This window comes from Pelodiscus sinensis, chromosome 2 (assembly GCF_052426305.1).
Source record: "Pelodiscus sinensis isolate ZL-2025 chromosome 2, ASM5242630v1, whole genome shotgun sequence".
NCBI lineage: Eukaryota > Metazoa > Chordata > Testudines > Trionychidae > Pelodiscus > Pelodiscus sinensis.
Window position 1 is genome coordinate 60,659,344 of NC_143053.1, and position 14,397 is coordinate 60,673,740.

Here is a 14,397-nt window from a genome sequence, read left to right on the forward strand (position 1 = left end):
TAACACATTTGTGAGCAACCTGGTACAAACACCATACACTTTTAGAAAATTTAGTTTTCTGCAATGTATACTGTTAAGACTCTTTAATGCATTGATTTAGAGATCAGTATTTAAATTAGGGAAGTAATAGTGTAACCATTTAAATGGCTAACCAATAACTGTGATCTTATCAGTTACTGTAACAGTTACACTCCAGCTTCTTGCCCTGCTTCCAGGGAGCTGGCTGCCAGCCCGTGCTGTTGGCTCTTTCAGAGTCTGCAGCGTGGGGCAACAGCCGGCTCCCTGGGAGCAGAGCCAGGAGCAGGGCTGGGAGCTAGTATGTGCTGTGGGCCCTGCAGTATAAACTTTATGCTGCAGAGCCTGCAGTGTGTAACTGATAAGATTTTCAGTGGCTAGATGGTTGCCTAATTAACTGCTTTTTAACATCCCTAATTTAATTAGTGATATCTGTGTCTGGAAAAAAAACCCCTCTGATGCCCAACCCATCTCCCATTAACTTGAAGCCATGAGTAGAAGTTGTTGTTAAACAAAAATTGTCTGCCATTGCAAACCAGACATTTGTTCAGTTTTTTCCATAGCATTTTTATTGCTTTTTAAAAAGGAGTGTTTTGTGAACAACCTCGAGAAAACTTATCTAATGTATCTGTACCAAATAGCAGATTTTGCTTTTTGTGCTGTCAAATTAGCAGGTTGTTTTAATAATGAAGTTATATGAAGTTAGCTGGAATTATATAAGATTTCATGCCAACTGTGATTTTGGGAGCACTAAACATATATGCAACTTGCTGTTAAGGAATAATGTAAGTCTCTTTTCATTATTAGATACCATATGGGCAACTTTGAATTTTAAATTTTGGTGCAATTTTACGGCTGCTTCTAGTGGTTCTTTTACATTTTATTATTGCAATTTCTCTATTTTCTGAATTTATTGTTTTGTGTTCTGTGATGTACTATATGTCGATAAGAAACCTATAGTTAGGGGAAAAAAACTTTTGGAAAAAAGTTATACTGACTGTGAACTAGCCAGTTAAGTTTAACGAAAAAAGAATTTTATTTTAATGAAAATAGGTATTATAGAAAACTGGCTTCTGTGTCTTAATTTTGCTGGATACAATTTAATATAACAAATGGCTGTTGAGTGTTACAGTACCCTGTAAAGCTTTCATTTTCTTGAAAGTTAATTTGTGTTTCTTGAGGCCTTAGCTCACATGGCACTACTGTCCACTTTTAGCCCCTAAATATAGATGTCTTTCTTCAACTTCAAGTTGTGAACCACATGTACACATTTTGTCTAGCATCATTTATACATGACCCAGATTGACTGAAGTATGTGCTTCCTGAAGATGGATGGACTTCAGCACATGCTTAATTTTAAGTGAATGCTTAAGTGATATTCTGGTTCAGGCCCCAGTCTTGTTTTTTATTATCTTTAGGACATTATTTTTAGCACAGTATCTCTTTACCATGCTCAGCACTCCTTCACTTAAATTAGAGAAACTCAGACATCTCTTTCCTAAATAGTGTACAATCTAAAAGACACAAGGAAAAGAAGAAAAGATTTAGTAGAAGATCCAGAGGGAGGGAGTTAACTACAATTTCTGCTCCAACATTATTCTTCTATTATGGAGATGATGGGGGTGATGTTTGATTCAGGCTATTTATTGGGATGAAATAGTCAGGAAAAAAACTTCAAAGGCAAGACATAGCTATTTACTGAAGTATATTTATGCCTACAAACAAAACTATGATGGGCCATAGTAAGATGAATTGTAGGATGTTGCTGTAGTGTTTTGTGTTCATTCCAAATATTTTAGTTTATTAATGACGGGCTAAATCCAGTCTTCCATGGAGCTCAGTGAAATTACTCCAGGTATGAATCTAGGTCATTAAATTCAGTTGTGAAAATAAAGATGACCAGTCTAATATCGAAATCCATTTCCTTTTTAAAGATTATAACCAAATAGTTTATACCATTTTGACCCACCTTTAACTTATTTAATAGGAAATATCCCCACTGTGCTGTTTTTAAAGATCCACAGTCGAGAAATGTGTGGCATAGTGGTTAGAGCAGGGATCTGGCAATCTGATTTTTGGGATTTAGTCTCGGCTCTGCTGCTGACTTTCTGCATAACTTTTTACTTATTACTTAATCTCTGTGACTAAGTTTAAAATCTAAAAGTCCAGCTAAGAGGAGAATAGTACCCCCCAAGGCAGTTAAAAGATGGGATGCTTATCTCAATCATGTTGATATCCTCTTATATAAGGATTTACAGAAGATTAAAGTGGCAACTGTTTGTTATATCTACAACTGCATTTGCTTGTTTGTTGTAGCGCAGCTATGTCAATATAGTTGAAGGAACTGACATTAATCACTGATGCTATTAAGCAAACAGAGAGTTACACAACTCAATCATGTTGAGTTTTATCCTAATCAACATGGTGTGAGGGGATATCCAAGTTTGTCAATCAGTTTAATTACAGTATTGTGTTTGCAGGTTTCTAAATAGGTATAAGGCATAGCAGAGAGAGAGAAAAACTAAAAGAATTCTTGATACAGGCAGTCCCCAGGTTACATACAAGATAGGGACTGTATGTTTGTTTTTAAGTTGAATTTGTATGTAAGTCGGAACTGGTACATATTGTAGGGGAAACTCTAGCCAAACATTTCTCCAGAGCTCAGTTTTATTCTCCCACACCTCACTTCCCTCAGTCCTTTATTCTCAAGCTGAGGTGTTTGCTGAGAAAAGCCGCTCCGCGTCTCCCTGGACTACTGGGAGGGGCGCTAGCTTCGCGTCTCCCTGGTCTGCTGGGCGGAAGCAGCTAGTGCGGGGTTGCCTCACCCCGTTTATAAGTAGGGATCCGATGTAAGTCGGATCCATGTAACCCATGTAACCTGCCTGCATATCATTTATAAAATAATGGTAGAATAGAAGCTCATAGGCATAAAATTAACATAGGCACAAAGTTTCTGGCTTCCTTTTGAGCCTGGTAGTAGCACTGACATATGGATGATGGAAGTGGGGCTAAGTAGCCCTCCCTCTTTTTTAAGGACTTTTTCCATCAACTGCATATTAGCCATTATAAACGTGCTTCCGTAGTGCACTGGTCATTCAAGATACTCAATCATAATTGTGGCAGCTATTTGAAATAACACGTCAAAAATATATCCTGATAAATCTCAGCTGATTGTTTTTCCTTTAAGGACTACTACACCCGGAGAGACTAAACTTTTAGCCTCTGAAGTTTATGATATCCTTCAGTCTTCCAATATGTCAGACATGGACGGTGTGAATGAAATGAATTCTTGCCGGCGGAAAGCTCAGTTTTTCTTGGGCAGTACGAATAAACGTGCTAAAACAGTGGTTTTACATATAGATGGCCTTGATGATTCAGTAAGTAAATCTTAAGTTCTTATGATCACTAGGAATCAGACTCGGAATTATAGGGAAATATTGTGATAATGCATATGCATGTTATTTTCAGTATTGAAATATAATGAAATGCTGATAATTTAAATAAAAATTTATGGCTAGTTGCTTTGTAACTTTGTATTTAAAAAAAAACTCCATTTCCATCTTTGCCAATTTTGTTTCCTGTTTCAGTCACCGCTGGAGTAAATCAGGTACTGCCTTTTGTCAATCTCAGAAATGATACCACTCTGTGGCCAGAGCATTGGAATCAAAACAAGTCCTTATTTTTCACAGTTGCCTGTACAGCATGTAATAACTGTAATATAAGAAACGTTCAGTTTTAGTAATTCTCTTTTGCTGCATCTTTTTGTGTTCTGTGAGATGTTTTCTTCTGGTCTATAGTGACCAGCCTCACACTTGAGGTAGCGAAATCTCACTGTGTCTTTATGTAATGTCAAAATAACTTCTGCAGATTTATCCACCATACCCCTGTGTACAACACCCCAAGGCTGTGTTTGCCTTTTTACATCTGCCATATAGCATGGAGATTGTTTAAGCATGTTCTTTACAAATGCCCTCAGGTCTTTGTATCTTCAGCTTTGTACCCATTTTAAATGATCAGACCTGATTCTTTGCTTTGTTACTTTACTTTTTGCCAAGTAAGCGTGTCTGGGAACCCAGTTTGTCAGTGGCATTCCCTTCCTCATAATTTCTTGTGAGTACATTTAGCTCCTTTAGAAATTAAGTGGTTCTGTAAGTCATTTGTATGCATAGTAAAGAAATAAATGTTTACCTTGGAGCCCTCACTTGTTCATGATATAGACAGGCAAGTCTTCCTCAATACCACTTGCTTTTATATATTTCAATCCATGTTTTAATCTGTTCCAATAGTATGTTCCCGTTATGTTTACTAGCATTGTATGTTATTTGTGCATCAGAATCTCTTAAGTTTCTCTAAAACCTAGATAAACCCTATCCATTTCTCCTTGGTCTGCCAGTTCAAGTACATGCAATCCTATAAATGGACTGAGGCCCATGGATCTGAAGACTTGTGTTCCCTGGCAAATGGAGTTAATGCAGCTCTATGCAATTTCACTCTTTAAGCATTGTGGCAAAGATATTCATTGTTAGCCTAGCAAAAAGTGTATAACAAGGTATTTAGATGATTAAATGTAGTGAGTAGAACTTCAGGTTTCTCCATTTGCCTGGAGTATACCACCATGTTTTCGTAGCTTGTTATTAAAGGAAAAGAAAAATCTGGCTATGCACCGACTGGATTAGCTCATTTATTTAGTGCTGTGAGTTTCATGAAACGTTTAAATAAATCCTGGTATAACACCATAGCAGTAGAACATCCCTACAAAGCAGTTTTAAGTTTAGAACAAGTTGAGAGCTATAAAATGTAAGAGAATGTTAACAATAGCACTTCACAAAGAAGACTAGGCTTGAGGTATTCATGTAACTGCATATATGTGGGTGGCCATAGCATTTTCTGCCATGATTGTGAAACATTTTGATATTAGATAACTACCTCCATCCCTGCCAAAATTAAAACAAACAAAAAAACTTCTCTCTCCAGTAGGGATGTAAAATCTCATTTAATTAGTTAACTGATTAAACATAAAGTTTAACTGGTTAACTGGTTAAGTATGAGGCGTATTCTAGCCCGCTGGGCTGGAGCTTCCATGCTACAGCTGGGCTGAAACAGCCCCCACTCCGCCAGACTGCTCCAGCCCCGCTGCTTCTAACTCTGCATTGAGCTGACTGCTCCCAGCCCACATAGGCTGGGTTTCAGCAGTCTCATGCTAGGCGAGAAGCAGCAACGGTAGGCGGAAAGGTTGCAGGCGGGGACCTGCTCCCAGGTAATCATTAACTGTTCACATCCCTGGTCTCCAGTGCTTCTTCCTGTATCTTATTTTTATCTGCAGTGATAACCCATCACCTACCTCTTTGTGTTCATGTGAGTAAACAGCAGAGTCTGTTTTTATTAACAAGAAGTCCTGTAGTACCTTATAGATTAACAGATTTATTGGAGCATAAGCTTTTGTGGGCAAAGACCCACTTCGTCAGACGCATGTAGTTGAAATTCCAGAGACAGGTATATTTATACAGGCACATGAAAAGAAAGGAGTACCAATCAAGAGGAAGGCCAGAGATAACGAGGTCAATTCAGTCAGGGAGGATGTGGCCCATTTCTAGCAGCAGAAATGGAGGTGTGAACACCAAGAGAGGAGAAACTGCTTTTGTAGTTGGCTAGTCATTCACGGTCTTTGTTTAATCCTATATTGATAGTGTCAGTTAAATCCTAAATCGATAGTGACACTATCAATTTAGGATTAAACAAAGACTGTGAATGGCAAGCCAGCTACAAAAGCAGTTGTAGTTAACTGATCTTAACATCCTGAAATCTCTATAATTTTGGGCCAACAAATTCATGCGTCAGACTCAACCTACCTAGGGCTTTTTAACAGTTCATATTCTGTTGGAATAGGTGGAAATCTGTAAATCTTTCTTGACTTGTTTGAGAACTCAAAATTGCTATTGAAAATAAAACTGCATTCCACAGAGTTGGATAATGATCTCAGTCAAAAACCAATGTGTGTAATACCTCAGAAGTTTGTTGATTGATGTACTGGAGTCTAATCTTTTCAGTTAGACTTCATAATGGCAACAAAGGGATCGTCTGTATAATTTTAGCCAGAGTTGGCAGGATTTGTTTTTCAGCTCCAAGTAATCAGAATCATTAATTAATTTTTGAGAACACTACACTAAAGGCAGCCTTAACTCTTTTAGGCCCACTGTTTTATCCCTCCCACTCCCTCACCTACTGTAAATGACGTATCTATCATAATTACTTCATGATACACAGTTGGTCTGATGGTTTTGGGAACATTTGACAAGATGAGTTTTTGATATGTATTTTAAATTTACTTGATTCATAATGTAAAACATGGATACCTGTGAGTTACCTGTAGGTTTTGTATTCCTCAGCCCCAGGTTCAGTGCTGTAATAGAAGGATTACCTAGCTGGGATTTGTGGCCAATATGTAGACAAGTTTTGTAAAGGATATTCTTCCCAATTGGTGGGAGTTGTCACATGTTTAGTTAGTGAAGGGATTTGTACACATTCTGGTGAGGCTTAGCATTCATGTAGTATTTTATAACTTAATGTAGTAAATCATCTGTGGAATAGGTATTATACCCATTTAGGAAAACAGAGGTGCAGATTATATGATATGACCAAGTTCTCATAAGTGGAGACTGTATCAATTGATATATGTTGTTAGGGATGTAAAAGAGTAGTTAGTCAACTACCCGATAATCCTGGCTTATTGGGTAGTCGAGTCGGCTACTCGTATTTCTCTCCACCTTGCTGCCTCTGAGGCAGGAAGCAGGAGCTGGTGCCAGGGGGAGCCAGCCCCCCCACTCCTCCCCAGCACTGTCTCTGCAGTGCCACTCCCCCCTCCAACATTGCTGCCTCTATGAGAGGCAGCAGCATGGGGAGCCAGGTGAGATTGGGATCTCCTGCAGACAGGAGCTGTTGCGGTGAACTGACCATGAACAGAGGCTGCTGCTGGAGCAGCTCCTGTCTGCGGGGAGTGCTAGCTTCCCAGTGGGGCCCCCTGTGGATAGGGGTTGTTGGACCTGGCGCGAGCTGGAACTGAGCTGCACTGGGTCCAGCAGCTACCCATGCTATGGCTCTGCAGTTTAAATGTAGTAGGAGCTGGGCTGTCTGCGTGCCTTCTGAATGCTTCCCTTCTCATTTAATCATATAGTCTATACAAATTATATCAACTACACAATTACCCAATTATCTGCCTCTTAACATCCTTAAATATATATCCATGTAATTATTACCTGTTCAGTCTACTAAGCTGTGTTGTCTCGCGTTCCTGTGCCTTCTCTTCTCATGGTCAGAGGTCATTTTATTTGTCTTTCACTTATACAATGCCGTTTGCCCTATGTATCTCTCACATCCAGTGTTTTATGTAAAGATATTTAGTGCAGGCCTCCTGTATTGCCATCATTCTAATTATTAATATTCTTCAACACAGTTCAAAATGTTCTGTCACATTCATGTCTATCGATGTAAGATGAGTTTTGCCTTTGTATAGTTAGCTGAATCAGGTTGGTTGGCAGATCAGTGAAATGAATATAGTTCTTCCTGTAGTGAAACCCCCATTGTCTAAGTATTGGCCAGTAACTACTGTATAATAATATTAATATGGCTTATTTAATGCCTCTTTCAAAGATCTCTCAGCACTTTTCAATTAAAATGAATTATTAAGGTATACACAAATCTGATTTTAATCCTAACATTTGAGTCTATACAGGCGTTTCAGGGATCTGTAGCTCTGGTAACCCACTACAATTTTTTTTTAAATTTGTGGTAGAAGTCACAAATTGGGTAGAATTGATATTTCACTCTTTGTATTAACTATGTTGTTTTCTAAATATTAAAAGAGTAATAAAACATATTAAAGTAATGTAGAATAAAAGCAACCAGTACAGGTCAATGTAATGTTATTGCACAGTAGGCATTGTCACTTGCTTTAAACATAACATTCTTCTTCTTTTTTTAACCAAACAATTTTTGCCTTGAAATCAGAGTTAAGACTGTGTTGTGCTTTGATGTCCATGAGCTGCCACAGATGAGGTAGCTGAAAGATACAACAGCTGCTTTGATGCATTCAGTCAGTATAGATACAAGGTGTCTGATAAATAGCAACTTAAACACTAACTACACATCAATGAGCACTCCACTCAATCCAGACTTAACCTCAGGGGACTGTTTAGCTGATCATACGTAGAAAAACATTCTTTGCTTTTCAGCTCTTTTTCCTGATTATTTACAGTCGATTCCATCCTTGTTTTACTTTTAAAATGTAAGCAAAAATTATTTAGATTTTGTTATGACAAGATTTGTAGTAATATTACATGTCAGTACATACATATTAAAATAATTGTAAACGGCACTGTTTTTTCTGTTGCAAAATTTATCTTATTTACTATTCCTCTCTCTTAATAGATGCAGGAGTTTTTCATAACATCCATGGTTGATATTTTTATATGGTCTTTGCGTGTTAATACTTTTTTTTTTTTTTTTTTTTTTTTTTTAAGTCTCGAAGAAACCTTTGTGAAGAAGCCTTGTTGAAAATTAAAGGAGTTATTAGCTTTACATTTCAAATGGCGGTTCAAAGATGTGTAGTCCGAATTCGGTCAGACTTAAAAGCAGAAGTAAGTACTTACAACTATTTGCTTTGTGGTCTATGCATCTTTTGCAGTTCTATACAATTAAAAATCTTCCTTTATTTTCCTTGTATTTTCTCCCTCTTGTAGGCTTTGGCAACAGCAATAGCATCAACCAAAGTTATGAAAGCACAGCAAGTTGTGAAAAGTGAAAGTGGAGAGGAGGTGAGATAAAATTCATTCTAAATATCTGGCTTGGATCCCTGACACTTGTACTACCATGCCCATCACTTCTGACCCTGTCAGAGTTTCATACACAATATAAAGAGGTTAAAGTGTATCCTGCTCATAAATGTTCTTCCATGTGCTAGAAATTACTGTTGAACCGTTTGCAAGAGATACAAGACAGCCTTCTCTTTCTGACGCTAGACTGTCCTGACCTGGAGAGATCAGTATGGAAGCTAAGTTTGCCTTCTTGACAAGAAACACTGATGTGGTTTTATTTCACAGCTGTAAAGAGAGATGATTTGACTTTTTGGTGTATGTTTTTACCTTAAAGTTGTATTTTTCTTGTATGTAGTCTAAATAAACACAGTGACAATACCGAATATTTACCCGTGGCAGTTATTTAGGAAGTGACCCTGAAGGGTGTTTATTTCTTCTCAGGATGAGGACCTTATTTTTTTTTTCATTGTCATTCAAAACATTTGACATTTTTTTAACTCTTCTGTTCATCAGGTGCTGGTTCCATTCCAAGATACTCCTGTGGAAGTTGAGCAAAATATAGATCTACCTGACTATTTGCCAGAGGATGAAAGCCCCACAAAGGAACAAGACAAAGCAGTATCCCGTGTTGGGTCACACCCAGAAGGCGCAGCCAGCTGGCTCAGCACAGCAGCAAACTTTTTGTCCAGGTCTTTCTACTGGTGACTTGGGTTTGGGGTTAAAGGACTGCATGAACCAACAGGGTGGCCAGTTTTCCATTGGTGTGGTGAACTGCCAAGTGCAATTTGCAATAAATTATCACGAAAAGTTTTTAGATTACACAAATGTATGCTGCATTTTACATTTTATTGGCCATTTAGCCTGGTAGGCAGGTCAAAGGACAGAGGCTTCAGATCAAGTCGCTTTTGTTTGTCTTCATGTATCTTTTATTGCCTCCTTTTTAAAATGGGTCCACTATTAAAAACCAAACATTTTTGCTTATGGAGCTTTAAGTTTGAGTGCACATGAAGTGAGCGATAGGGAAAACCCATTCAACTCAAGTCTCAGGACCTCTGTGCAAGGAAATTCTTATTAGTGCTAGTTATGCATGAATCAAAATGCCTTTTTGTTTTGCCTTACTTCAGATTAAGAATATATTTTTGGGGATTCTAGACTTTGACTCCAGATGAAAATATACCCTACCTAGGTTTTGCCTTTTATTTTTGCCAACCATGTTCAGAACCAGCATTTCATATTCATTTTCTGTATTAAAATAAAATTACTACACACTTGAACTTTATAATCCCTTATGTTTGTTGAAGTATTTTTCAGCCCTTGAACCACTGGTGAGCTGTTAACACACGAGGAATTAAATGAGGAGAAATAAATATGTATGCGTATGTTATTCAGAAAATAAACTGTTGTAGGAAAATCATTTCAATGATGAGTGTGAGTGACTTTGTATATATAGTACCAGATATGGCTAATTGCCATGTAGGCTGGATAAGAAGGTCGTAGTCTAACCACTATGATCTGCTCAGGTCATAGCTTATTGCAGAGATAGAAGGTGGGTTATTGGCCTTACTCAGTTATCAAATAGTGAATGAATATAATGGTGACTGAATCCCCTATAAATGAATATAATGGTGACTGAAAATGTATAAACTTGAAAAATAAATAAATTGAATGCCTATTATGCCACAGTGCCGCTCTGATAAATTTTGACCTTAAACTTTTATTTCTGGGCAGAAATTTGATCTGTAATTGTTTCCTCATATTGCCTTTCATAATTTTCTCATGAAAGTGCATCAACTTGTAGAAGACAAAAACCATACCTGAAAAATTGGCTTTACCTTGTTTCTTGCAGACAGTGTAAGTTTAAAGTGTCTTGGTCATTATATCTTCTTTCTGTTTTGTGACCAGAAGAGATAACAAATGTAAAACTTCTGTAGATAGAATCTATGAAATTAGGTACTTGAAATATTAGAAAGCATTTTCAGTGTACTGAAAATTAAAGTACTGCTTTGTTGCATCACATACATACAGCTGAAAACTGCAATGCTATTATAAAACTGACAATGTGTTTGGGGTTTTTTGTTTGTTATTTTGTGGTGACATCCATGCTATAGCATTAGTTACATTTTAAATTTGGAGGCTGAGACAAATGTTTTGTCCCTGAAAATTACTCCCCTCTTTTATGGGCCAGGAATGAAAACCATTCACAGCCTGTCTTATTAATGCAACAGTGTACAGGAAAAATAGTGTAAAATAGCAACAGTAACAGAAGTCAGAGCTTACCCACTCAAATTCAGTGTCATTCTGGGACAAGAAAAAGCTTACTTGCAGACTGTCTCTGGTTTTTAATGTATCTAGCTGATTTTGATTCAGGTTTACATGCACAGATTGAACATACAAGCTTTCCAGGGCATGTACTGCTTTAAATATGTAATATTACTCATATTGCTGTCTAGAATGTTACAGTAACAAATGTGTTTGAAAAGCCCTCCGTTCTATAGCCATGAGTGCAAAGTTTACTTTTCTGTGTTAACATCATTTGCATTTTGCATTGCTGCACACCTATTTACTAAATTACTACACCCCTTTGGGTATTAATTGTTCAGTACAAGTGCGTACTACAGTTTGTGCATTCAATCTTTAGGTAAGCTATTTTTTGACAGTATTGCAGGTCTTGTAGAACAGTTAAGGCATTGTTAGAATTTTTGAAATATATTGTAAAATAATAAAGGGTAATATAACTAAACTAAACCTACTCCTGTGTATTGTGGTTTTTGAGGCGTAGTGCATTTGGCTTCTGTTACTTTCTTGGGTTTTCTGCTTCTAAAATCTCATGCTCTTTACTTTGTATTTCAAGAGAGAGCAACACAAATGCCTATCATAATATCAAATGAAGCACATGAAGCATTTTTTAGTGCATTATGTCCTGCATGCAGCTAATATTTTTAGAATGTTATTTAAACAGTCTTCTTCTTCAAGTGGCTGTGCATATTAACAGTTTTTGTGCTGTCTGGTGCAGCCAAATGATAGAACCTTCTACAAGCAGTACTCATTAGAGTGCATATGCACCTCAGCAGTATTGCCTGATTTTGTCTGAGGAACAGGATGAGGAAATACTGTTCAACAAGAGGAGCTATCAGATGGATACAGATTTTGATCCCAATTTGGTATCTGATGAACATAGGGGTATTGCTTCTTTATCATCTTCTTTTTAAGACACTCTGTAGTTCTGTGACCTAGTGGATTCTATGGCATCTTCTTTGAATTTACCTTCATTTGCTGCTGCAAAGGCATTCCAACTGGTGTTACAGTGTATTCTGGTGCTATTTTGAGGTGGTTAATGTTACCACCTATGCTGGATGGACTTTTGCAACCTATTGAGACTATTTGGGCTACCTATGCATCTTGTCAGCCTGTATCTAAGAAAGCTGAAAAGTTGTATCAGATACCTCAGAAGGGCTTTTTATATTTTCACACTCACCCTGTGCCAAAATCTCTGGTGTCTGCTGCTGCCAATAATAGGCTGTAGTCTGGTGAGGCCCACTTAGTTGAGGACAGAAAAGGGAAAAAGACTAATCCCCTGGTTGAGAGTGTTTTTTCCTTCCTCATCTAGTGGAATTAATGTGGCTAATTACCAGAGGGCGCTAGCCCTTTACCAGTTGTGTCTCTGGGAGAAAATGGCTCTATTTGTACAAGATTTCCTGGATAAAAGGATTTTGGCAAATGCATTATTGATAGAGACAGCATCTTCTTAGCATAAAAAGAAGTTCAATCCAGATATAAATCAAAACAATCTATTCCTTTTCATCTTTGCTGAAAACAAGGCCTCAAATTAGATGTGAGGATAAAGAGTTGTTGACCTATTGGTGAGATTGCATCTTTTTCTTCGTTTGGAGACATGCCATCTCATCTTATCAATGCATGCTTATAGCATTGGACAAGAGGGACCTAGGAGCTATAGAAAAGGGCAATGCAGTACAGATTTACTCCCTTTCAATTTCCCCAATCTTTTCCTTTTCAGGGAACTATCCAATGAGGTTACTCTATCGATTTCAGAAATTGCTTCTGATAGGTGTTGTCGAGAGGCACCCAAACATCTATTAAGTTGAGGGTTTTAGTCAAGGTACTTCATAACATAAGAACGGCCGTACTGGGTCAGACCAAAGGTCCATCTAGCCCAGTATCCTGTCTACCGACAGTGGCCAGCACCAGGTGCCCCAGAGAGAGTGGACCGAAGACAATGATCAAGCGATTTGTCTCCTGCCATCCCTCTCCAGCCTCTGACAGACAGAGGCCAAGGACACCATTTTATCCCCTGGCTAATAGCCTTTTATGGACCTAACCTCCATGAAATTATCTAACTTCTCTTTAAACTCTATTATAGTCCTAGCCTTCACAGCCTCCTCTGGCAAGGAGTTCCACAGGTTGACTACACGCTGCGTGAAGAAGAACTTTCTTTTATTAGTTTTAAACCTGCTCCCCATTAATTTCATTTGGTGTCCTCTAGTTCTTCTATTTAGGGAACTAATAAATAACTTTTCTTTATCAGCCCTCTCCACACCACTCATGATTTTATAAACCTCTATCATATCCCCCCTCAGTCTCCTCTTTTCTAAACTTAAAAGTCACAGTCGCTTTAACCTCTCCTCATGGGACCCGTTCCAAACCCCTAATCATTTTAGTTGCCCTTTTCTGAACCCTTTCCAAGGCCAAAATATCTTTTTTGAGGTGAGGAGACCACATCTGTACACAGTATTCAAGATGTGGGCGTACAATAGTTTTATACAGGGGCAGTAAGATATTCTGTGTCTTATTTTCTATTCCTTTCCTAATAATTCCTAGCATCCTATTTGCCTTTTTGACCGCTGCTGCACACTGTGGAAGTTTTCAGAGAACTGTCCACGATAACTTCCTGCTAGAGAAGAAAGGTGGAGATTCCATCCAATTTTAGATTTTAAAAAACTGAACAGATTTATTCCGGAGTTGTGGTTTTGAATAACTCTAGCCTCCATACTTCCCTCACTGTCAATTATGGATTGGTTTGCAACTCTTGATTTAAAGGATGCATATTTCTGTCCAGCCAAATCAGAGGTACCTTTTTGCTTTGTAATGTGAAAAAATATGTTTTCAGTACAAAGTCCTACCATTTGACCTTTCCACAGCATCATGTCTTTGCAAAATGCCTTTCTGTAGTAGTAGCAGCACATTTAAGAAAACAGAGTATCTTTGTTATCCATATTTGGATCATTGGCTGCTAAATCATCTTCCCATCATCTCCCATTTCACATCAAGTTTACAATGTCCCTTTTTAATGGATTTGGGACTGTTTCTAATGTCAAAAGTCAAATCTCTGCTCAACGGAGATAATTTAATTTAATAGGCTCTATATTGGATTCAGTAGCTGGAAGAGTTTTCCTTTGGGGAGAAAGATTTTTGAAGGTAGAACAGCTTATTTGAAAACTTCAGTGTATTATACCCAGAAAATTTCTTTCGTTTTGGGTCTAATAGGACTTATGTCAGTGACCATTTACATTGCTCCATTTGCACGCCTCAGAATGAGATGAATGCAGGATTTGGA

General features: G+C 37.8%; 1 protein-coding gene across 3 annotated transcripts in view; it reads left to right on the forward strand.

Moving 5' to 3' along the window:
• Nucleotides 1–11,570, forward strand: part of ARMC1 (armadillo repeat containing 1) — a 35,803-nt gene extending 24,233 nt beyond the window's left edge. For all 3 annotated transcript variants that reach the window (XM_075920615.2, XM_006136620.5, XM_006136621.4), the window contains exons 4-7: nucleotides 3,203–3,392; nucleotides 8,532–8,648; nucleotides 8,751–8,825; nucleotides 9,339–11,570. In XM_075920615.2, the coding sequence (XP_075776730.1) occupies nucleotides 3,203–3,392; nucleotides 8,532–8,648; nucleotides 8,751–8,825; nucleotides 9,339–9,530 (574 nt within the window). In that variant the 3' untranslated portion in view covers nucleotides 9,531–11,570. The remainder of the gene's footprint in view (nucleotides 1–3,202; nucleotides 3,393–8,531; nucleotides 8,649–8,750; nucleotides 8,826–9,338) is intronic.
• The last annotated feature ends 2,827 nt before the right edge of the window (nucleotides 11,571–14,397 follow it).